The 22,950-nt window shown below is 62.5% G+C and overlaps 1 protein-coding gene across 1 annotated transcript; it reads right to left on the bottom strand.

The window, feature by feature from the left end:
* Nucleotides 1-45: 45 nt before the first annotated feature.
* Nucleotides 46-22,692, bottom strand: ATP6V1B1 (ATPase H+ transporting V1 subunit B1). Its single transcript, XM_080378085.1, has 15 exons — nt 22,235-22,692; nt 17,896-22,191; nt 10,824-10,879; nt 9,130-9,228; nt 7,676-7,769; nt 5,583-5,660; nt 5,075-5,214; nt 4,076-4,177; nt 3,791-3,888; nt 2,879-3,002; nt 2,288-2,438; nt 1,706-1,788; nt 1,373-1,477; nt 785-914; nt 46-684 (listed from the first exon to the last, which is right to left on the bottom strand). Exons 2-15 carry the CDS (start codon nt 18,005-18,007, stop codon nt 518-520), a joined length of 1,539 nt encoding a protein of 512 aa, XP_080234211.1. The 5' UTR covers nt 18,008-22,191; nt 22,235-22,692; the 3' UTR covers nt 46-517.
* Between the last annotated feature and the right edge of the window lie 258 nt (nt 22,693-22,950).

Raw genomic sequence — 22,950 nt, 5'->3', positions numbered from 1 at the left:
AACTCCCTCTGCCCCCGCTGCAAGTTGCTTTGATGCAGGGAGATGCTCGGGCATGCAGCCCTGCAGCAAACGCACCCCTCTCATGGCCTTTCCACCTCCGGGTCATCTTAAAATCAAAAATGCCATAGTGTGAGGAGATGCCAAGTGTCTCAGTGGGTGCCTGGGCAGCTTCCCACACCTCTGCCCTACCAGGCATGGAGCTCTGCCCACACCAGGCTGCCTGCCTGGGCTGGGCAGGGAGCGCTGCTCCCACAGGGAGGGTGGGAAGGGACCAGGGGTGCCCAGGGGTGGGAAGGAGACGGCCACGGTGGGAAGTGCAACAGCACATCGAGGTTTTGGTGACCATGCTGGTTTTATTGAGCAAGGAGAGAAGGTTTCTGACCGTTTTGGGATGCTGGTGCCAAGGACCCACAGCCCTCTGCACCTGCTCAGCAGCCCCACAGGAGGGACCTGTGGATGGTTTGAGGGACACAGGGCTGCTCCCCAGAGCTGACCAGCTCAGCCCAGAGCTCAGGGGTTAGAGGGCCGTGCTGGCCGGCCCCTGGCCCGGTGCTTTGGCATCACGCGGGTAGTACTCGGCCAGGATGCTCTCAGGGATGCGCTTGAGCAACTGCTTGGGGAAGATGCGCAGCAGCTGCCAACCGATGTCCAGGGACTCAAAGATGGTCCGGTTCTCGTAGGGACCTGGGAAGAAAAGCAGGCAGGAGCAAGGACATGCTGGGGGTCTGGTCCAACCCCCAAACCACCGCTCGGCTGGGGGCTGGGGTCCAGCCACCCGCCTCACCCTGGGTGATGAACTGCTTCTCGAACTTCTGCAGGAACTCCAGGTAAAGCAAGTCATCGGGCGAGAGCGCTTCTTCCCCCACCACCGCCTTCATTGCCTGCACATCCCTCCCGATGGCGTAGCAGGCATACTGTGGGACAGACAGGGCGTCAGGACAGACAGACACTGTGCAACCTACCGGGCAGGCAAAGCACGGGCAGCAGCACAGCCTCTCCCCTGACCAGCTCCTGGAGCAGCATACATATAATTGTATATGTGTATATATATTATAGGCAATATATGTTGCATGGAAAACAATCCAGCTTGCTGTCAGCCTGGGTTTCTTGCAGCAGGACAAGCTATGGCTCCAGCTGTGCTTTGGGGCTTTGCATCCCCTGGATTTTCCACTTCCAAGGGTAAAGCATCCCACCCCCTTACCTAAACTCTCCCTTATGTCAAGGAGGTGACAGGAATAAGTGCTCATATCTGTCATGGCCAAAAGCACCACAATCTCAGCCCCAGGCAGGGGCAGGAGGGCTCTGGAGGGACAGATGATTCCATTTCCCACACTGCACATCACGGTTCCCCACCCCCCAGCCCAGCCCTTACCAGCTGGTTGGACACATCCCCGTGGTCCTTCCTGGTCATGCCCTCCCCAATGGCCGACTTCATCAGGCGGGAGAGGGAGGGCAGTACATTGATGGGGGGGTAGATCTGCAGGAAGAGGGGGACCCACACACACATTTGCCCACTGCCAGCACTGCTGGGTATTGGCAAGGGGACTGCTGCCCCCACTTCGGACTCCCCCCTGCCCTTGGCACCCCCATCCTGGTGCTCTCAGGTGGTTTCCAGCCCCATCCAATGCCGGGGAGGGGGACAGTGGTGCCAGATCCATCCCCACTCCGCCACAGCACGGAGCCAGGCAGGGGCACGGGAACTAACCTGCCTGTTGTGGAGCTGCCGGTCAACGTAGATCTGCCCCTCAGTGATGAAGCCCGTCAGGTCGGGGATGGGGTGGGTGATGTCTAAGGGGAGGCAGGATGGTGTGAGCCCCAAAAGCGGGTCTGGCTGTTCAGCCGGGCAGGGGACATGGCTGTGCCCCACGCTGGGGCTGAGTGGCGCAGCGTGGCCCCAGGGAAGCTGCACCAGCCTGTGGTTGTGAGCAAGAGCCAGTTCCCCCCATTGCCAGGCAGAGACCCACCTGGTTTAGGCTTGCGTGTGTGTGCACCCCTATGCCCATGCCTACGCATCACCCTCCTCCACACCCCTCAAGTGTGAGCCCCCCAGCTACACCCTTTGGCTGAAACCCAGCGCTCTGCTCCAGCTGGGGGGCCAGAGGTTCAACTCGGGGCGGGGGGGTGGGGGGGGGGGTGGGGGGGAAATAACCGTAAATCATCCCAGCAAGCTTTGCTACCCTGACAGATCCTACAATCTCCCCCAGAATGTGGTAAAACAGAAAATTTGGGATTTCCCCGCCCTGTGGCTTCCCAATGCCATGTGCCGTGTCCCCCCCGAGCTGCTAACCATCGTTGGGCATGGTCAGGATGGGGATCTGCGTGATGGAGCCATTCCTGCCCTCCACGCGCCCGGCCCGCTCGTAGATGGTGGCCAGGTCGGTGTACATGTAGCCAGGGAAGCCGCGGCGGCCGGGCACCTCCTCCCTGGCTGCTGACACCTGCGGGGCAGGGGAGCTGCCATTAGTGCTGGGGGGGCTCAGGCACCCCAGGTACCCCCAGCACCTCAGGCATCCCAAGTGGCCCAAGTATCCTGGACACCCCAGGTGTCCTGGGCACCCTGAGCACCCCAAGGCATCCCCAGCAGCCCGAGCATACCAGACACCCCAAGCATTCTGAGCACTCCTCAGCACCCCAAACACCCCAAGCATCCCAGGCACCCTGAGCACCCCAAGCATCCGAAACACTGCAAGTACCCTGGAAGCCCAGGCATCCTGAGCACCCTGGGTACCCCCAGCACCCCAAGCACCCTGGACACCCGCAGCACCCTAAGCATCCCAAACACCCCAAGCATCCCGGGCAGCCCAAGTGGGCAGTCCTCATCCCCTGCCACACAGGGAGGACACAGGGACTGGGGCGGATCCGGGGGACATGTGCTGACCTCCCTCAGGGCCTCGGCATAGGAGCTCATGTCTGTCAGGATCACCAGCACGTGTTTCTCGCACTGGTAGGCGAGGAACTCAGCAGTGGTCAGGGCCAGGCGGGGTGTTATGATCCGCTCAATCCTGCAAGGGAGACAGCGTGGGCACCCCCAGATCCCAATTCCACCCTGACAGAGCATCCCTAGAGCCTAGCAGGCTGCAGCATGTTGGCAAGGATGCCCAGAGGAGGGACCCCAGCTCTCGGGGTCCCTGAGCTGGGACCAGGCAATGGCCATGGAGGAGGAGGAGGGAGGCACCCACTGCCCACCCAGGCATCGGCTCCCAGCCACTGCAGGAAAACATGGGGACCAAACACTGGCTGGGTTCAGTGCCAGCTGCCCCTCCCAGCCTGTGTGCACCCCCCTGTACTCCCCAGTGCCCCGCACTGAGCTGCACTGGAGGCTGCTCCCCATCCCATCACAGCGGCAGCTTTGGGGGTGCCAGGAGGGCACAGGGAGGAACCCAAGGGACTCAGCACCGTGCAAGATGTGCCACACACACACACTTCTGCAGCCCCTCTCTGCTACTCAGTGCAGAGCTTGCAGCACCCAGAAGCAGGGCTGACCGCTGGGGAGCAGAGGGACCCGCAGCCTCTGGGGGTCCCACACACAGCAGGACCCTAATGACCCCCAGCTGCACCCAGCACCAGTGGGGAGAGAGTGGAGAAGGGAGAAACGAGGAAGAGGAGAAAGGAGAAACGAAGAAGAGGAGAAAGGAGAAACGAAGAAGAGGAGAAAGGAGAAACGAAGAAGAGGAGAAAGGAGAAACGAAGAAGAGGAGAAAGGAGAAACAGAGTGGAGAAAGGAGAAACAGAGAGGAGAAAGGAGAAAAGGAGAGGAGAACTGCATGCCAGAGCCCCAGGGCTGACTCACGTGGGGTCATTGGCCAGGTTGAGGAAGAGGCACACGTTCTCCATGGAGCCATTCTCCTCAAAGTCCGACTTGAAGAAGCGAGCTGTCTCCATGTTCACCTGCCCAGGTGGGAGAGGCTGGTCAGCAAGAGCAGGGCAGCTTCATGCACGGGGAAACTGAGGCAGGCTTTGCCGTGGCAGCAACAGGGAGGCGGCAACCAGGCTGCCTACATGTTCCATGCAGTCTGGGCTCCTCAGCAGGCTTTGCTGAGGTCGGCTGGGCTGTGCTGTCCCGGGACTAACTCACCCCCATGGCAGCGAAGACGATGGCAAAGTTGTCATCATGGTAGTCCATCACGTCCTTGGACTTCTTCACCAGCCCAGCTTGCCGGCAGATCTGTGCAGCAATCTGCAGCAGGACAGAGACAGGCGGGCAGCACAGGGCCAGTGCCCATAGCCAAGTCCCCCCACTGGAGGGGCCACGGCCCCCCTGGGACCAGGATACAGCCCCACAGCAGCAAAGGGCAGGGGACAGAGATAGGACGAATAGAAACCAGCGGAGAAGAGGTCATCCCTGGAGAGGCATCAGCACCCCCAGCTGCCCACCCAGCCCCACAGGTCAAGGGGGAGTGGGGTCCAGCCCCCCCACCCCAAGCCAGCCGTGCCCCCTTGCCATGGCACTGTGCCCGTTGTGCTGGGCCCTGACTTGACCATGGTCACCCTCCTGTGTCACTCCCGATCTGTCAGGGATGGTTTTCCACCCCATCGCACCACCGTCTGTGTTGAGGGGGTCAGGGCAGCACTGCCCACCCACCACGCTGGTGCGCCTATGGATCAGGCTGGTTATCTCCACTGCCTCCTGCCCTGCCTGCCCCTGGTACAGCCATGCTTGTGGGGCCACGAGGTGATGTGCAGCCCCCTGCCCCATTGGCTCAGGCACCCCACACCAGCCTGGATCACCTCTGCCTTGCCGCCAGTGCAGCTCTTGCCACGCCAGGGTTTGCTTTACCCCTCGCTGTGCAGATGGGGAAACTGAGGCACAAGATAACGTGAGCTTCCCTTCTCCCACATGCACCAGCCCATCACCCTGCATGGCTGGGGGCACTCAGGGAACACAACAGCCACCACAAAAGGTGGGTCTGGCCCCGTCATGGCAAGCAGAGAACCAGAGCACAGTGGGGAGAGGAGTTAAAACACAGAAGACAGGCCCCAGCCCTCCCAAATCCCCCCACACTGCCTCCTTCATCCTCATCCTCCACCTGCTGCCAGGGCTGCATCAGCAGCTTAGCACCCCATGAGGACCCACCTCATTGTGGGGGAGCCCGGCAGCAGAGAAGATGGGGATCTTCTGGCCCCGGGCGATGCTGTTCATCACATCGATGGGCGAGATCCCAGTCTGGATCATCTCCTCGGGGTAGATGCGGCCGTGGGGGTTGATGGGCTGGCCTGGAGCAGGAAATTAGGCACCCACAGGGTACCCCAAAATGGGGGAATCGCCCCGGTTGGTGCCAAAAATTAGGCATGAACTTCTGGAGATAAGGAAGGAGCAGGCTCTTGGAGCAGTGCGATCACCCAGCACCAGCCCTGGGGTGGGATGGGCTTACCAGCCACCACCCCTGCACCCATACCCCCACCCAGGGCACTCCAGTGGGCATGGATGGACCCCCCTGGGAGTGGCATGGGGACGGCACCGTGGGGCTGCTCCAGCCATGAGGGCACAGCGTGATCCCCAGATCCAGACTGTCCCCAAGACCCTCATTGCCTGCAGCTGGTAAAAGAAGCTGGCAAAGTAACGCCGTGCCCAGAGCTGTCACCATTAATGTCCAAGAAGTCCTCGGCCATCACCGGGGGACCGCTGTCGATGGGTTTGGCAGAGCCGTTGAAGACCCGACCTGCAAGGAGAGAGCTTCAGAGGTCCCTGGCTGAAGGCACCAGCTGAGGGGGGGCACCCAGCCCTGCAAGCGGGCAGCTGCCTGCTCCGTGGCTGCAGGGCAGGGTTTCCATCCGGCTCCCGGTGCCCTGTGCTGCTGCAGGCAGTGCTGGGACAGTCAGCAGTGCTTCTGAGACCGAAGGTCTGCTGAAGTCTCCCTGCAAGCCCCCATAGCGTGCAGGGGCACCTGGGGGCTATCCTGCCCCTCCTGAGTACCCCCAGCTGTGGGGAAACCTGGGAAATGGAGGGCACGGAGGGCACCTATGGGTGCCACAGGACATCCCAGCTGCCTGGGGTGCCCCAGAAGGGACGTGGGTGCTGGGTGGCTGTGGCTGAGGAGCAGAGGACTTTGCATCTGGGGTGGCTGCAGGCATCCCCCAGGTCCCTGTGCCCACATCACTGCTTGGGGCAGGCAGGGACCATGTCACCCAAGGGCTGGGTGAGACCACAGCAAGATGCCAGCACACAGAGCCACATCCCCAGAGACCTCCCCATGCCATCCAAGCCTCCATCACCTCCCCCATGGGGTTCCCGGGTCCCGTGAAGGTGGGGTGACACCAAGACACCCCCCCCCCCATACCAGCCCTGGGGAGGGGGTACAAGGCTCCCGGAGAGCTGCTGAGCTCGTGCTCAGCCTCATCGACCAGCTCCGAGCTGCAGGATCGATAGCGGCAAAGGCGGTGTGCCGGCTCCGCAGCCCCCCCGGCACCCCCGCCCGCTGCTGCCGCCCCCACGGGACTTTCTCGAGGTCCCCACGGGCCGGGGAAGCATCGCCGTGTCAGAGCAGATCAAGCTGACGGCGGGGCCGGGGCGCGGAGGCACAGAGCATGAAAGGTCAGTAACCTTGGTGCTCGCTGGGCACCCACATCTTGCCGGCGTGCAGCCACCGAACTCAGCGCCGCGACACAAAGCAGGGCAGAGGGGAGGGAAGGGGTGATGCAGCCGAGCACCTGGGAGACCCCCAGGTGAACCCCCCCCCCCGAGACAGGGCGGGAAGGCTCGGAGGGACAGCGGGGCCAGCTTGGGATGGACTCCGCGTACCTCTGCCCACCCCTAGCCCCTCCTGGGGGGACTCAGGGATGGATCCCGTGTGGGGACAGGGGGACCCCGCCTGGGGAAGGAGCAGGGGCCTCCCTCCCCGCTGCCGGGGAGCCGGGACCTGTCCGGCCGTCACCGTGCGCTGCCGTACCGTGCTCGACACCCGCCCGCTCGCAGCCAGGCTGCCCTTTCCGCTGCCCTTTGCAGGCAGGGCTCTGGCCGGGCTCTGCGCTGCCGGCGGAGATGGGAAGGAGATTGCAGGAGACACTCGGCTCCCAACCGGGGAGCGACGCCGTGCGTCAGCCCACATCCCTCTGTCGGGACCCTGAGTGACCGCTGTCACCGGCTGCAACCCCTGCGAGTCCCCGGGGCTGCTTTGGGGGCTGTAGAATCCCTCAGGATCTGGGGAGGGGGACCAAGGCCCTGCGGCTGAACTTGAACGGCCCCAGGGGAGTCTGCTTGGGGCTGGGGGGGTCTGCCAGCACCCAGCTCTGCCCAGGTGGATGACCCTGTGGGGACAGGGGTGGCAGGTCCCCTTTTTGTGCTCACACCTGGGCAAATCTCAGGGCTCAGCAGAGACTGGGAAGATGCTGCTCTCCTAAAGCCAAGGTAATGAGAGTCCTAGCGGCATGACCATGGGCAAAAATCTGCCTCTCCTCACCCGGGAAATCTTCTTCCAGTGCAGCCCAAGCTTTTTCTCCTGGGATAACTGGGCAGAGTGGGCCCCGGGGGATGTTTTAGCCCTGTACAAGGGTCACCATCTCTCCACACTGGATGTGACTCTCCCAGGAGCAGAGAGCATGCCCAGGAATGTGCTCAGCCCCTAGGCAGCAGAGAGCTAAACTCCAAGACCCCCAGACCCCTCTGGCTGCCTGCACTTGGATACCCCACCATGCATGCACCGAGGTGTATCGGGGCTCAGCGGCTGGCTGGGCTTACCCAGCATGTCCTCAGAAACTGGGGTCCGGAGGATGTCCCCAGTAAACTCGCAGGAGGTCTTCTTGGCATCGATCCCAGATGTTCCTTCAAACACCTGTGGAGACCCCAGGGCAAGAGGCAGGTGGGTGGCAATTAGCTGGGATTAGCAGGCGCAGAGGGCCATGGGGCTCAGGGGCAGCAAGGCTCTCCATGGGGAGGTGATGTGATCTGCACTCACCCGAAAAACTCATCAGGGAGAGGTGATAAAAGAGGGTGAGAGACCCCAGGGTTAAGAAAACTCCCTGCTGAGGGGCTCTGGCATGGGGGAGGCAGGGGAGGGGGGACCACACTCTTGCGAATGCAATGAGCACGGCAAGAAGGGCCTCGGGCAGGGAAACCCAAGGCATTTTGATTGGTATAATATTTGACACCATTTGTATTAATTAACCTCCAGATCGCTGCTTTAATTAGAGCCATGTGGCCCCTGGGAGAAGGGCGGGCTTGGGAAAGCCAGGGGCAGCCAGCTGGCAGGGATGCCAGCAGGCACGAGGGCAGGTGATGGCCGCAGGAGCTGGGTGTGTGCAGGTGCGTGCAGGTCAGCCCCCAGCAAAGCTGCTTCTGCAAAAGGCTCCTTTTTTCCTCTTGTTTTTCCTCCCGAGGCTGACTCCCTAATAGGATTAAAAGGGCGCTGCAGAGGTCCGGGCGGCATTAGAGGAGCGAAGTTTGGTGGCTTGCAGCTGTGCAGCCACCCCGGAGCCCTGGGCTGGCTGGTTGGGGGGGGACCTGGGTGGGAGAGGACCCCAGCTAATTGGGCAAGATAGCCCCAAACAGCCCCAGTGCTCACGGTGAAACCCCACTGCTTGGCTGCCCTGGTTTTGGGGGGCAGCACCCCAGGAACCCACTGCCGGTCCTGGTCCCACAGGGGACTGGTGGCAGGACGGTTGGGGGGATCAGCACAAGGAGGTCAGTGGGGAAGATGTAGGGGTAAGGGATGGGGGGTCCCATCACTGCGGCATCACCCAGGCAGGCTCTCCCTGGCACGGACACGGGGAGGGGAGCTGGGTGGGCAGCTCAAGCGAGGGGAGGATGGGCACAGCAGGACGGAGACCCAGCACAGGGTCGTGCCCACATCTGGCCCCAGCATCTTGCTGAAGTTGCACAGATGTCATCATTTTGCCTTTGGCACCCAGATACTCCTGCCCTGAGCAGGCACCAGCTCTATCCCCACTGGTGCCACACCACCAGCCCCGGCACAGCTCCCTCTGCTCCAGCCAAAGGGCCATGGGCCAGCCAGGAGCTGCACAGCAGGACACTGCCTGTCCCAGGACACCAGAGAGCTGGGACAAGAGCCCAGCAAGGCTGTGCTGGCTGCAGCAGCCATGGCTGGAAGGAGGCAGACCCCTGGGACAGACCCCTGAGCCATGCTATCCCGGTGTGTCCCCCATCCCACCACATCCCTGCCATGCTGGGCTCACCTGGACGATGGCTTTGGAGCCCATCACCTCCAGGACCTGCCCGCTGCGGCGGGTGCCATTGGGCAGCATGAAGTTCACGATCTCAGCATACTGGGCAAACTGTAGGGACAGGGCTGGTGTGAGATGGGTGCAGGCGGCTCCTCTCCCTCCACTCCAGGCCACCCCTTGCAGACCCTGCCCACCAGCCCTGCCTGCCAGTGCTGCCTCAGTTTCCCCTGAAATGGTTGGGGGGTCCATGCTCTCTGCAGCCACCCAGCACTGGCAGGGGGGGATTCAGCAGCTGATGCCCCTGCCCCATCCCGGAGCATGCTCCAGGCTGTGGCACTGCTCCATGCCTCAGTTTCCCCAACAGCCCCCTCCTGCCAGGGGTGCTTTCAGGCCCCCCCCAAGCCTGACAGCTAACAAACTCAACCCCCTCTCCATACCAGAAGCAGGCAGACCCATCACCTGCATAAAGCAGCATCTCTGAGAGCCTGCCAAAGCACATCCACAGCCCTGGGTAAACCCCCCGGAGTCGGTGGCATCTCTGAGGGACAAGGGCTGCAGCCCCCCAAGGACACCAACCAACCTCCCCAGCCTTCCCACCCAGCTGGGACCCCCAGGGCAGATGGAGGGGACTTCTCAGCAGCCCCTTGGCTGAGGGATACGTCCTGCTCTGGGCACAATGTTCAAGGGGGCTCACTCCCTGAGCGTGCCTGCCCAGCACACCCTGTGCTCTCTTCCTCCTCCTCCTCCCTGCTCCCAGCTACCGGGGCTGGCTCCAGCTCTGTGAACTTTGGACTTTAATTCTTCTGTAAAGACCTTTGCATAAAGGACAACAAAGTGAAGGAAACACCCACCACGGTCATGCTCTTTAATTGAGCTTATTAATTTCCATCCTGCCAGGCTCGGTGTGGAAGGGGCCATAGAAATGAGCCACCAGCTAACAAAGCCCCTCGGAGGGTCCCAGCTGGCAAGGCCATGCAGCGATGCTGAGATGCCCAACACCCACCCAAGTGAGCACAGGCCCTGCTCCTGGAGCAGGGACAGGCAGGGTGCCACCAAGGTGACACCTGGTGCTGGGGACATGGGCTGAGACAGGGTTTGTGCGGTGGTCTCGCTCAGAGCAGGCTCCCCTGTGGAGCCAGGGCTCAGGCAAGGGCACAGGGGACAGGAGCCAGAGCTCGGGCTGGGACACAGGGGACAGGAGCTGCACTAAAGCAGGGGCACAGGGGACAAGGGATGGGAGCCAGAGCTTGGGCAGAGGGACAGGGGACAAGGCACAGGAGCTGGAGCCCAGGCAGGGGGACAGCAGGTGCCTGGGTGTGGGGGACACGGGGCAAGTGCAGGGTGCCCAGGCAGAGCGCACACACACGGCCACCCGTGCGCTCACACGCGTCCCATGTCCGTGCACACGCCAGCACACACGCTTGCACGCCCACACACGTGTGCGGGCTGGCACACGGGCTCTGCTGCCGGCCGCGTCCAGAGGAGGGAGCTCGGAGCTGGCTGACGGACCCCAGAGAGGAGGGGACAGCCCAGGGGACAGGGGACAAGGGAGAGGGGACAGGGACACGCTCCCCCATTGCACCCTCCCCGCCCGGGACGGGGTCTGGCAGTCAGGCCCGGGCAGGGACAGCACGGTGGTCCCCGCACAGCCCAAAGTGACACTATCAAGGGGTCCCCTTGTCACCCATCGGCAGATGGGGTCCTACCTTCACATTGTCCAGCACCACCAGAGGCCCGTTGACCCCACACACCGTCTGGTAGGCTGTGGGGGGAAGGACACACCATCAGCCCCCGGAGAAGGGGATGCTCCCAGCATTGCCACCCCCAAACTGCAGGGGCTGGGGGCCACAGCACCAGCAGGGCAGGTTCTGTTCCACCTCAGCACCATCCATTCCTGCTATCCCATCCCTTATCCTAGCTACAGACCAAGCAGCTGCTAAACTTGAGACCCAGAAGATCCATCCTGCAGGAAATGTCACTTTTACTAAAATAATTTTATTTCAGTTCATATAAAAAACTTAAGTAGAAAAAAATGTGCAGGAAGGAAGGACACAAAGCCAGGAGCAAGGCAGCAGCAGCCTGCCCCCACCAGCAAACTGAAAGACTTTCTGCAAGTCAACATTCTACTTTTCCAAGCACAGTTTTTCCTTACACCAAGATTTTGCTTTTAAAAAACATAATAAAAAGCCCTTTTGTGGAAAATACATATTAACAAGTCGCAAGAGCCACATCCCACCCAGGCAGAGAGGGGCTTGGGGCCATTGGCAGCACAGATAGGGGCAGGCAGTTTCCACCCCAAAACTGGCCTGTCACTCCCTCCTTTTCCCACTATGGGACCCCCCCTCACGCAGGGAGACCCTGGTGCCTCCCTCAGCCCCACCCAGACCGCAATAGACACCGGTTCGCACCCCGCCGCTGCCATCCTTCACCAAATGCTGCCTGTGGCACAGTGAAGGCAGGATTAGGTCCGTGCCCCTCCCCATGCCGTTGCATGGCTGTGCTCCACAGTGGCTCCTGCCACCGTGCCAGTGGCTGCACAGCAGCCAGCCTGGGGGCTGCATCGCCTTCATAAGGTCCCCCATGTGCTGGGCAGGGATGCCACAACCAGGGATGCCACCACAACCAGCAGGTTTTGGATCCAGGATGAGCAACGTCCCCCTGTCCCCCAGCTTCCCTGGCTCAAACCCCCCTCATCCAGCAGCACCAGGAGAGCTTCCCAACCTTCAGCAGCCCTATCCCGGTGGCACAGCAGCCCTGGCAAGGTGCTGGCCACTCCAGTAGCTCCTGCAGATCCCAGCTCCCTTCCCAGCAGGGCATCCCCATCTCCACCAGGCTTTTCCTCGTCCATCCCATGCCCACAGCAGCCTCCGCCCCGTTCCCTCCACCGCCCAGCCCCGTTGTTACAGCACAGCCCACACACCCTCCAAAACTCACGGGCACAGACAGCACCCCAGATGCTGTGCAACAGGCACAGCCCTGTCATCTCCCACTGCCCTTCCGCCAGCAGCGCATCAGCAGAGCTGCCCCCCTCACCACAGTCACCTCTTGTCCCCAGGGGAGACCTGGGATGGACAACCCTAGCTGGCTGCTGCTGGGCTGGAGGACAGACTTCCAGAGCCACCACCACTCAGGCAAGTTCCGAGCATCCTGCCTGGTCCTGCCAGCAGGGTGCAAAGTGGCACTGCCTGGGGTGCCAGCCTGGGACCCCACAGTTCAGGATGAGACCTCAGGGCGCCAGGGACTGCGCTGCATTCAGCCAAGGAAACAAGGGTGTTGGGGATGCAATTTCTCCAAAGTGACTACAAAGACCCTGGGGATAACTGTAGGGCAGGGAAGCTCCTGGGATGTAAAGCCCAAGGATGACAAATAGGGATGAAGCCCAGCAAGAGGAGGCTGGTCCCCAGGGATGGGGAATGCAAGGGTTGGGAGCAGCTTCCCAGGCAATTGCAGGTCCCTGATCATTTCACCAATGTGTCAAATGCTGTAATGCCTGCCATGGCAGGGCCTTGCTTTGCTGACCCCACTGGGCCCTTTCATCCCCCTGCCCTCTCTTCTCACACCAGGTTCTCTGATTTGCTCATGATCCTAATAGGATTGGAGAGGCTGGGCCAGCTGGTGAGCTTGCCAGCCTCCCTCCCACCAGCTGCAGGGATGGGTGGTCCAGGGCAGTGGGATGCGGGTCCCTACACCGCAGCATCCCAGCTACCCTTCTGGTGATGCCAGCACCGGTGCTGGAGCCAGCCCTGCACATGTGTTAAGCAGCCAAGCCGGACCAGCCACAAGAACTTCATTTCTAGGGGTCAGGCCCTGTTGGCGCCTTGCTGGCTGCATCCCACATCTGGGAGCACCAATCCCGGGCCACCCCACAGCCCAGCACAGGGCCACCCCCAGCAGCACAGCCACGGCCCCAGCACTCAGCTTCCCTCGCCCAGCCCCTGGCCCGGTGCAGGTGCCAGTAATCCCTGCCATTTCTGCAATTAGAATCACAGCATGGTTTGGGTTGGAAAGGACCTTAAAGCCCACCCAGTCCCGCCCCCCCCCCCGGCCCAGGTTGCCCCCAGCCCCGTCCAGCCTGGCCTTGGACACTGCCAGGGATGGGGCATCCACAGCTGCTCTGGGCAGCCTGTGCCAGCGCCTTGCCACCCTCACGGCAAAGAATTTCTTCCTAATATCTGATCTAAATCTATCCTCCTTCAGCTTAAAGCCATTCCCCCTTGTCCTATCCCTAGATACCCTTGTGAAAAGCCCCTCTCCTGCTTTCTTGCAGCCCCTTTAGGTACTGGGAGGTGCTCTGAGGTCTCCCCACAGCCTTCCCTTCTCCAGGCTGAACCCCCCCAACTCTCCCAGCCTGTCCCCACAGCAGAGCTGCTCCAGCCTCTGACCATCCCCATGGTCCCCTCTGGCCCCGCTCCAACAGCTCCACATCTCTCCTGTGCTGAGGACCCCCGAGCTGGAGGCAGCGCTGCAGGGGGGTCTCACCAGAGCGGGGCAGAGGGGCAGAGCCCCCTCCCTCGCCCGGCCGGCCACGCTGCAGGGGATGCAGGCCAGGGCACGGGTGGCTCTCTGGGCTGCGAGCGCACAGTGCTGGGTCATGCCCAGCTTCTCATGCACCAGCACCCCCGGGTCCTTCTCAACAGGGCTGCTTTCTCTCCCTCCATCCCCAGCCTGCACAGATACCAGAGATGGCCTTAAGTCAGGTGCAGGACCTTACATTTGGCCTTGTTGAACCTCACGAGTTTCACATGGGCCCACTTCTCAAGCTAATTAGCTAATTAGCCTTTTTTCCGTTACCCAATTACACTCAGTTCCTGCTGTCGTCCATTCAGCAGCCTGGGGGGCTGGCACACCCAGAGCCGGCTCTCTGCCACCAGCCTCCTCGCCTTTTGTCTCCTTTATTCCCAAAGTGACCATTCTGCCTTTTATTTCCCCTTCCAGCTCCTTCACAAAATATCCACCACCGCCTCTCCTGCTTCCCTTCCCCCGGGAGGTTTTGTTGGGCTCTTTTCTTCTCTCCCTGCATCTTCTCTGCAGCTCCAGCTGCTGGAGAGCCACCCACATGGGACAGGGCGACAGGGCTCATCCCTCTCTCCCAAGCATGGTGGTCTCTGACCCAGCCCTGATGACTGCCAGCCCCCTCGGGACCCTCCTGGCTTCCTTTCCACTGCACCAGGCTGTCTCCTCCCACCAAGGGCATCGGACCCTCTGGCAGCACCACTTGGGCCACTGTGGCTGCGACACTGGATCGCTGGCCAAGCTCTCTGCCTATCCTCCCATCCATCCTTCCATCCATCCACCCATCCCCATCATTCCACTCATCCATCCTCCCATCTGTCCACCCACCCACTCATTCAGCTCTGCATCCACCCACCTATCCAATCTACCTACCTTTAACTAACATATATGCATATATATATTTGCCCTCCAGCCATCACTCAGGGAGGGAAGTGCTATTCCTCTCATTTCCTCATGGGGAAACTGAGGCAGGGAAGGCTCCCCAGCCCAGACTCATGAGGGTCCCTGGCAGTGCAGGGTCTCAGCGCTGCCTTTCCGTCATGCCCCTCTCCAGCTACACCAGTCTGTTTGCAGAGGAGCTGCCCTCTGCTGTCGTTGGCTCCCCTTCTTCCCCCACCATGACTTTGTTTTGGGAATGGGTTGTGGGGTGCTGGCAACATCACCAGCATCTCCAATACAGAGGGAGAAATGTAACCCAAGAGTCCAAGCTTGGCCACACAGCTCTGCAATGTCACCTCTGACTTCAGAGATGATGATCCAGGCTTGCTCTCAGTGGGGAGGGACCTCTGGAGATCTCCTGGTCCAAGCCCTGCCCAAGCACGGTCACCTGGAGCTGCTCCCAGGGTCCCGTCCCAGGGGGATGAAGATCTCCAGAGCTGGAGGGTCCGCAGCTCCGGCAGCCTGGCCTGGTGCCTAGCCATCTTCCCAGCCAAAAAGGGCTTTTTGGAGACTGGGCCTCCAGGGGATGGACAGATGGACGGCCAGGCTTGGTCATGGAGAAATGAACAGGGGGGTGATAAAAAACGTTGCTCCATGATTCCCTGTTCTTCACCATTTACACTGAAAAGCCTATTAAAAAACTCAGAGGGGCTTCGCCTCGCCAGCCACCTGGGGGATTCCCTTTGGTTTGGCTTGCCTCTCTGTGCCGACAGCGCTGCAGCCCACGCTATGAAAAAATGAATCTCCTGCAAAGGATTTCTCTGCAAAGCATCCCACGTTCCACCAAGGAACGCGCAGCTCCTGGCTTCACAAAGCAGGGAGCCCCAGGGCTTCGCCCCCAGCCCCTGCCTGCCCCAACCCAGCCATCCCCGGAAAAGCGGGTGCCGGTACCCATGCCACCCTGCCTCGCACTTGTTGCATGGCTCCAGCCCCCTCACCCGTGCCCACCCCTGCAGTGCAAAAGGGCTCTATCACGATAGAGAAGGAAATCACGACAGTAACACCAAGTGACAGCCCACCAAAGGGGTCCAGGGCTAGGGGAACCGAAGAGGAGAAGGAGGCAGAGGAAGAGAGGGATGGGGAGGGACGGGGCAGAGGAGAGGGAGCCCCTGCTACCGGAAAGCACTAATTCAGATAATTAAGATGTTGAGCTGTTATGAACAAGCGGGGGGAGGAGCGGCGGGGTGGGTGGGCTGCGGCGGCCGGCCGGCTGCCGGGGGGCACGGCCGGGGAGCGGGGGGGGGGAGGGCACGGGAGGCAGGGGGAGAGGGGCCAAGAGAAAAGAAAAGTCTTTCAACCTGGCCTTTCCACACCCCCAGCCCCAAATTCACAGCTCCTGTCAGATGCAATCTCTGTTAGCCCTGACACTCACGCACTACTAACCACCGTGGCGGCTGGAGGGGGGGAAGGGCCCCCGGTGACAAAGAGGACCCGACCCAACTACACCCGCCACTAATTGCTCCCCCTCACCGCCCTGCCCTCCCCAGCCCCCTGCCCCTGCCCGGGCATCGCTGCCGGCGCCCCCAGCCCCAGCACGCCTTAGGGCTCTGCTCCAAAGTGCGCGGGGGGCTCGCTCCCGGCCTCCGCGGGGTGGTGGTCCCGGCACCTGCCGCAGCGAGGGGATGGATGCAGCCCTGCCCCGTCCTCCTCCAGCCCCGTCCACGCAGAGGCTGGCAGAGAACTGCACAAGGTTATTACCTTCTCCACAAGCGATCGAGGCAGATTTTGGACAAATTTGCCTGGCAAACCCTGCCCGCCGATGGTTGTCTTGACCTCTGGGACTGGGTGTGCAAGGAGGGATGCTCATCCCTGTTCGCTGCCTGAGGGACTTTGCACATCCCCTACCCCAAATTACAGACCTGGGGTTTGCATGAGGCCACCGGCACCTCCAACACCCTCTCCCACCCCCAGACCCACATGTGGACTGAAGCACAGGATGGCACGGGCTGAAGGGGAACCAAGCTGGAGTAAAGATAGCAAACGGCACTGATAAACAGCCCAAAAATCCCCCAAATCCTCTCCCCTCTGGCCCAGAGCAAGGATGGGGATGAAAAGCTGTCTCAGCAGGTTCAGAGCCACTACAGGGCATCAGGATGGGTCCCCAGCATCCCCCCAGCTCACACCTGGCAGGCACAGAGGGGGGGTCCCACCGTGTGGCCCCAGACCTGGCACCCCACAGCGACGGGCAGCAGACACCCCGCAGGGAAGAGGGGGCTGGGTGCGCACAGCACAAGGCATGGTGGCCATGGCTGCTCCCGATCAGGCTGGATGCATCCTGCATCCCTCCCTGGATGCTGCTCACCATTTCGTCACACACGTGCTTAATTTTTAACCCAAACACCAGCCCAGGCTGACACCTGAGGTGCTGCAGCCCAGCTTCCAGGATGGGGCAATAATACGGCCTCGAAGGTGACTTTGACCTCAAAATCCCGCTCAGCCCTGCCCAGCACCGGCACCAGCACTGCAGTGGTGACCCATCCTCCAGGCATGGCAAGCATCCCCCCAGACACCCCTCGTTGAGCTCCCCAAAAGCCCAGAATTTGCCCAGCAGCCTCATCCTGCACCGATGATAAGTGCGGCAGCCCGGAGCCATCCTGGGACTTTTCCGACAATCCCTAAGTGACCGCTTTCCCCCTCCACAACCTGCCCATTGTGCCATGTGTCACTTTGTGCCGCGCTGTCAAACCCACCGGCCTGCCCCAGCCCGGCAGAGCCGGTGAAAAGCCCGGCGGGGGGTCACACTCTATGCCACTAATTAGGACCCGGCGGCCAAGGGTTCCCATACACACCTGCATGTCATGTGAGGAAAGGCAAAGAATGGCAGGGCCAGCCAAGCGTGAACCAAACAAGCCAACCCAAGGAAAAAAAAAAAAAGAAAAAAAAAAAGAGAAAAAAAATTTGCTGGGCTTGCTGTCGCATTTTCTATCAGACAAAACAGAGCTGGGGGGGCGGGCGGTGAGGAGCAGGGCTGCTGAACCCCAGCCCCGGGCAGGAGATGCAGGCATCAGCTGGGCCGAAGGCTTTCAAGACGCTGAGGGGAGGAGATGGCCCCAAGGGGAAAGGAGAAGTGATGGAGACCAGAGCTGTGGGGCTGGGGGATCCTGCCACACCATGGGGCAGAGGATCCCACCCCTGTGGGATGGCCCATGGGGTGCTGGCGATGCTACTACTGGGGTGGGAGGATGGATGGCTCCTCCAGGCAGGGGCTGGAGGATGGGGAAAAGCCAGAACCCACCTGCCTAGGCTCGGCCAGCAGCAGGACACAGGCACGCAATGGCTGCAGCCCCCAGGAACCCGCCAGCCCCCTCACCAGCCCTATGGACTCACCGCAGCTGCCATCTCCTACAGCTATGCCAAGGACATGAGCCCAGCTCTGCTTCCCAGCACAGAGGGCAAGGGGCTGCCGGCGTCTTCTTGGGGTCATCCACAACCTTCCCATCTGCAGCACCACAATGCCACGGTGGCAGTGCCAGGGAGGGTGAGCAGGGCAGAGCTGGATAGTTGTGAGATGGGAAAAAGGCCGTGGGAGCAGCAAGCCCAACTCTCCACCACCAGCAACCTCCCTCTGCCCAGGGACAAGGCGGTACAAAACAAATCCAGTTTCACTTAGGAAATGGGTATATGGGGCTCACACGTTCTGCAGGCTCCTCCATCTGCAGGTCCCCACAGGGCCAGGCTACATCCCCTGTGCGGTGCCCCTCCATGATGCCACTGTCCCTGCCCTCCCCGGCCCTTGCCATGCAGCCCTGCGCTCTGCTGCAGCTGCTGGGGCTCCCGGGAACCCTCCACAAGGCTCTCAGGGAGATAAATTTGGGCTCCTCCACTGAGTCTCTGCCACGCCGTGGTTCAGGGTTGCTCTCCCAGCGAGCAGCCTCGGGTCTGAAACTGAATTCAAATTGCTGGGCAAGGCAGGGAATATTAAGGGCAGATAAACCAAAGAGATCAGATAATTTAATTCTCCTCCATCCTGTGTTTTGGTGCTGAGCCCTATGAGCCCCTCGCTCCCCCCTGAGCGCCCCACAGCTCCCACACAGAGGCTGGGGGCACCTGGGCTGGCAGCACAGCCTGATGTGGCCCTGTGAGGCTCAGCACCCAGCCCCTGCCCACCAGCAGCCCCCATGGAGAGATGTGCTGGGGTGCCCAGGGCTTGGGGATCTCCTTGATTCCTCCTCTCCTGCTTCCCGTGTCCCCAGCGGGCAATGCCATGTCCCAAACCCCACCAACAGCTTCCAAAGGCACTGTCCCCTGCCTGGGGCAGCCCAGGGCTAGCACCACGCCTGGACCCAGCGCAGAGTCCCGGCAGGAGATGAGTCTAACAGGGCTGGTTGGAACATGGCACAGGAGAAGCCAAGATGTGTCCTACCAAAATCCCCTTGCCAGGCTGCAATCACATGGCACAGCTGTTGTGTCACTGGGCTTGCTGCCAGCAACAGCCTGATTTCTCCATCCATCCATCCACCCATCCACCCAAACATCCACACATCCATCTATCCATGTGTCCATCCATCCAAACACCCAAATGTCCACCCACCCATCCAAACATCCACACATCCGTCCATCCATCCATCCATCCATCCATCCATCCATGTGTCCATCCATCCACCCATCCATCCATCCAAGCATCCCCTTGCAGACCAGCCCTCCAGCTGCTCCCAGCCCATGCCTGCCACGTTCAAAGTGCACCATGGGGCAGGGCGTGGGGCACCCCACTCTGCAGAAGCAGCCCCAAGCCCACGTGTGGGCAGCGGCCCTGAGTCCACGTGCGGGCAGCAGCATTGCTCGCTGCATTGTTTTTTGTAAAGATGGGTCAAGCCAAAGGCCAGGAGGTGATAAGTGCTTCTTCCACTCGCTTGTGCTAATGGATTCGCAGCACGGGGAAGCAGCTGCTAATACCTCCTCTGCCTCTCAGGAGAGCTGGCCCCAGCAGAGCAGTGTAGGCAGCGCTCTGCCTACTCCTGCCAGCCAGCCCTGCCTGCCCACGGCTCGGCTCAGCCCCCCGGGTCCCCCCAGTGCTGGGTGCTGGGCTGTGGGTCACGGTGCTGGGCTGGAGCTGGAGCTTGTAGCTGCTGCTGTGCCCAGTGCCATGCCAGGACCCCATATCAGGACCCCACGCTGGGACCCCAGGCACCCTGGGCCGCTGAGCACCCAGTGATGGGGCTGGGGACAGGCTATGGCATTGCCGTGGGGCACACAGGGTGAGGAGCCGGTGCAGCAGCACACACCAGGGCCCTCCCTGGCACGGGGCAGTGTTCGATATACATCCCCAAGACCGCTCCAAATGTCACCCCCAGGTACCCCCTGCAGCTCTCCCACATTGCTGGGGTCCCTTCTCCTGGCTCCCACCCTCACCTTCACCTCGCAGTGCATTTTTGGGGCAGCCTCAGGGGCCTCCTCCCATGCCCCCCGGTGCGTGGGGCTGCAGAGCATCACCTTGTTACAGCCCTCACACACACGTCTCCCACCTCTGACATACAGTGGGGACAGGACAGCCCAGGCAGGACTTTGTCCCAGCCTGGATGTGGCTGCTGGGGGTCTGGCTCTGCACAGCCAGCTTGGCAAAGCTGACCCTGCCCATACAGCTCCTGGAGCCCAGCGACAGGGGGGCAAAGCATGGCGGCCAGGGTCATGGCAGGCACTTTTTGCCTTGAAAAATGAAAATAGGCATTTTTGCCTTGAAAAGCCAGGAAGGGCACAGGGGCCACGTGCCAGGCTCCGCATGCGGGATGCCAGGCTGACAGCTGCAGGGAGGGGAGAGCCCATGGAGACCCCACAGGAGCCTGGCCACACGCTGCGCCCTGTGGGGACGATGACCCACCATCCCGTGGGTGCCAGCCCTCGGTCCCTGTCCCCTCCTGGCTGGGGCAGAGAGGCCGTACCACTGCGGAGCAGCTCGTGGGGGGCTGCTCTGTGGGGGCTTCGCTCCAGGCAGGTGATGGGGGCGGCTGCTCTCCCAGCCCAGCAAACCTCCCACGGGCGCACCGAGAAGCGGCTGCAGCAGCGAGAGCCTGTGCGCTGAGCCTGCACGGGGTAGGACCTGCCCCTCGTGCGACAAAAACCAGCCTTGGCTGCTTGTCCTCCCCCGGCCCCCCTCCCCCCAGTGCCCCTCCTGCGGCCAAGGGCTGCCTGTCACCCAGTGCAAACTGGACAGAAGTCACTCATGGGTGGCTGCTCCCAGCGCCCTGTTGACAGCAAACACGGGCAGGTAGCCGGGCAGAGCCGGCTGCACTCAGCCGTGCCGGGGGGCAGCCGGGACCGTGCCAGCCCGGAGCCACCCGGTTTGGGACCAGGGAGGTGACAGCAAAGCTCCCTGCAGCCATCCTGAGATGGGAGTGAAGGCGCAAAGGTCAAAGCAAACGTCCTTGATGCCTCAGAGCCTGCTGGGCTCCAGGCCAGGGCGCTGGGGGGGCAGTCACGCCCCACCCCCAAGATGTGGGGCTGGTGGGCTCGATGAGGTCGGGCTGGGCTGGGGGGTGCAGCCTGTGGGGGTGGGCTGAGGGTGCCAGCAGCCCAGTGCTGCCCACAGGACCCCCGCACCACTGCGAGTGGGGCATGCGGGGACAGATAGAGCTGCCAGCACCCATGGGTGCTGCGCAGGGGACACCTGCACGGCACAGCACCAGCCCTGGCAGTACAAACACACGGACATCACCGTGACGGACGTGGCCGGCCTCAGGCTCCAGCACACGAGTGGGCTGGGAGGCCACGGCAAACATGGCTTTCGGCGAGCCCGGGTCCCCTGGCGCCTCGTCATGCCCCCCACTCCCCCCACACGTGGCTGACCCCGGGGGCACTCACACCTGCATACAGGAGCATTGCACCGTTTTGGGGCAGGGTAGAGGGGGCCACCAGGGCAGCGGACACCCAGAGAGGACACGGAGAGGCAGCTGGGTGGGTGGGGAGGACGTTGATCCCATTTTACCCCCCACTGCAGTAGGTCAGGATGGGCTCCATTGCCCGGTGCCCCCCAGCACCACTGTGGGATCGGCCGCAGCCCACGGCACACCCCACAGCTCTCAGGGGGTCTGCGACACCTTTGCCAGCCCCCGCAGCTGCAGACCCCAGGATGGGTGACAACCCCACAACAGCCCCTGTGCCCCTCCTGAGACCCACATGGCCCCTGTGCTCCCTCCTGCTCCTGGCAGCAAAGGCAGAACCCCTGCCTGCAAGTAGGGGCCATAGGGGGCCACCAGAGCCAGGGTCCCTGCCTGCTCCACTGCCACCCATCTGTCCCTGACACCCTTGCCTGCCCCATGGCCACCCACCTGTCTCTGCCTGCCCAAGTGCCACCCACCCATCTCTGCCACCCCTGCTTGCCCCACTGCCAGCCACCCATCCCTGCCTGTCCCACTGCCACCACCTGCCCCTGCCTGCCCCAGTGTCACCACCTGTCCCTGCCTGCCCCACTGCCACCCATCAATCCCTGCCATCCCTGCCTGCCCCAGTATCACCCACCCGTCCCCGCCTGCCCAACTGCCACCACCTGTCCCTGCCTGCCCCAGTGTCACCCACCAGTCTCTGCCACCCCTGCCTGCCCCACTGCCACCCGCCCATCCCTGCCACCCCTGACTGCCCCAGCGTCACCCACCTGTCCCTGCCTGCCCAACTGCCACCACCTGTCCCTGCCTGCCCCAGTGTCACCACCTGTCCCTATGTGCCCCCCTGCCACCTATCCCTGCCTGTCCCACCGCCACCACCCGCCCCCACCACCCCACCGCACCCAGTGCGCCTCCCCGGCTCGGAAGCAAAGGGACGCCGCGCCCCGCCGTGCCGCCCCCCCGTGCCCCCCCAGCCCCCCGCACTCACTCAGCCGGGGGCTGCCGCTGGGGCGGCGGGCGAGGGCCAGGACGTGCTGGCGGGCGGCGGCCGCGGCGGCCATGGCCGGGGTGCAGCGGGGCGGCGCGGGGCGGACGGCGGCGACACGCGCTTTGTACCCCCGGCCCGGCCCGGCCCCGCCCGCGCCCCGTGCGCCGTGACCGGCCCGCGGCGGCCGGGCCCCCAGCCCCGCACCCGGGCGCCGGGCGGGCGGGGGCGGGGAAAGGGCGGCTGAGAGCGGTGGGCACGGGGCGGGGGGGCGGAACGGAGTGGGAAGGGGTGGGGGCGGGTGGGAATGGGAATGGGAATGGAAATGGGGTGAGATGGGGGTGCGGGTGGGACACGGTGGGAATGGGAATGGGAACGGGAATGGGGATGCGATGAGATGGGGATGGGAATGGAGAGGGGGGCGGGATGGGGTGGAGTGGGAATGGGAATAGGATGGGGATGGGATGGAATGGAGATGGGGACAGGGATGGGGACAAGGTCGGGGCAGGTGTGGGGACAGGGATAGGGTAAAAGTGGAGTTCGGGGCAGCATTAGGGGCAGGGGCAGAGGTGGGGACAGTTT

This window comes from Falco punctatus, assembly GCF_963210335.1.
Source record: "Falco punctatus genome assembly, chromosome: 1".
Taxonomy (NCBI): domain Eukaryota; kingdom Metazoa; phylum Chordata; class Aves; order Falconiformes; family Falconidae; genus Falco; species Falco punctatus.
The sequence above is the reverse complement of the archived record's forward strand: the minus strand, read 5'-3'. Positions and strand labels throughout refer to the sequence as shown.

Bases quoted from the DNA above. Each gene is read 5' to 3' on its own strand.
- ATP6V1B1 (XM_080378085.1), bottom strand. From the start codon at position 18,007: ATGGGAAGGTTGTGGATGACCCCAAGAAGACGCCGGCAGCCCCTTGCC. The intron at 10,880-17,895 runs GTGAGTCCATAG...TTCCCCCCACAG, and splicing joins TGTAGGAGATGGCAGCTGCG to CCTACCAGACGGTGTGTGGG. The intron at 5,215-5,582 runs GTGACAGCTCTG...TTCCTGCTCCAG, and splicing joins GGACTTCTTGGACATTAATG to GCCAGCCCATCAACCCCCAC.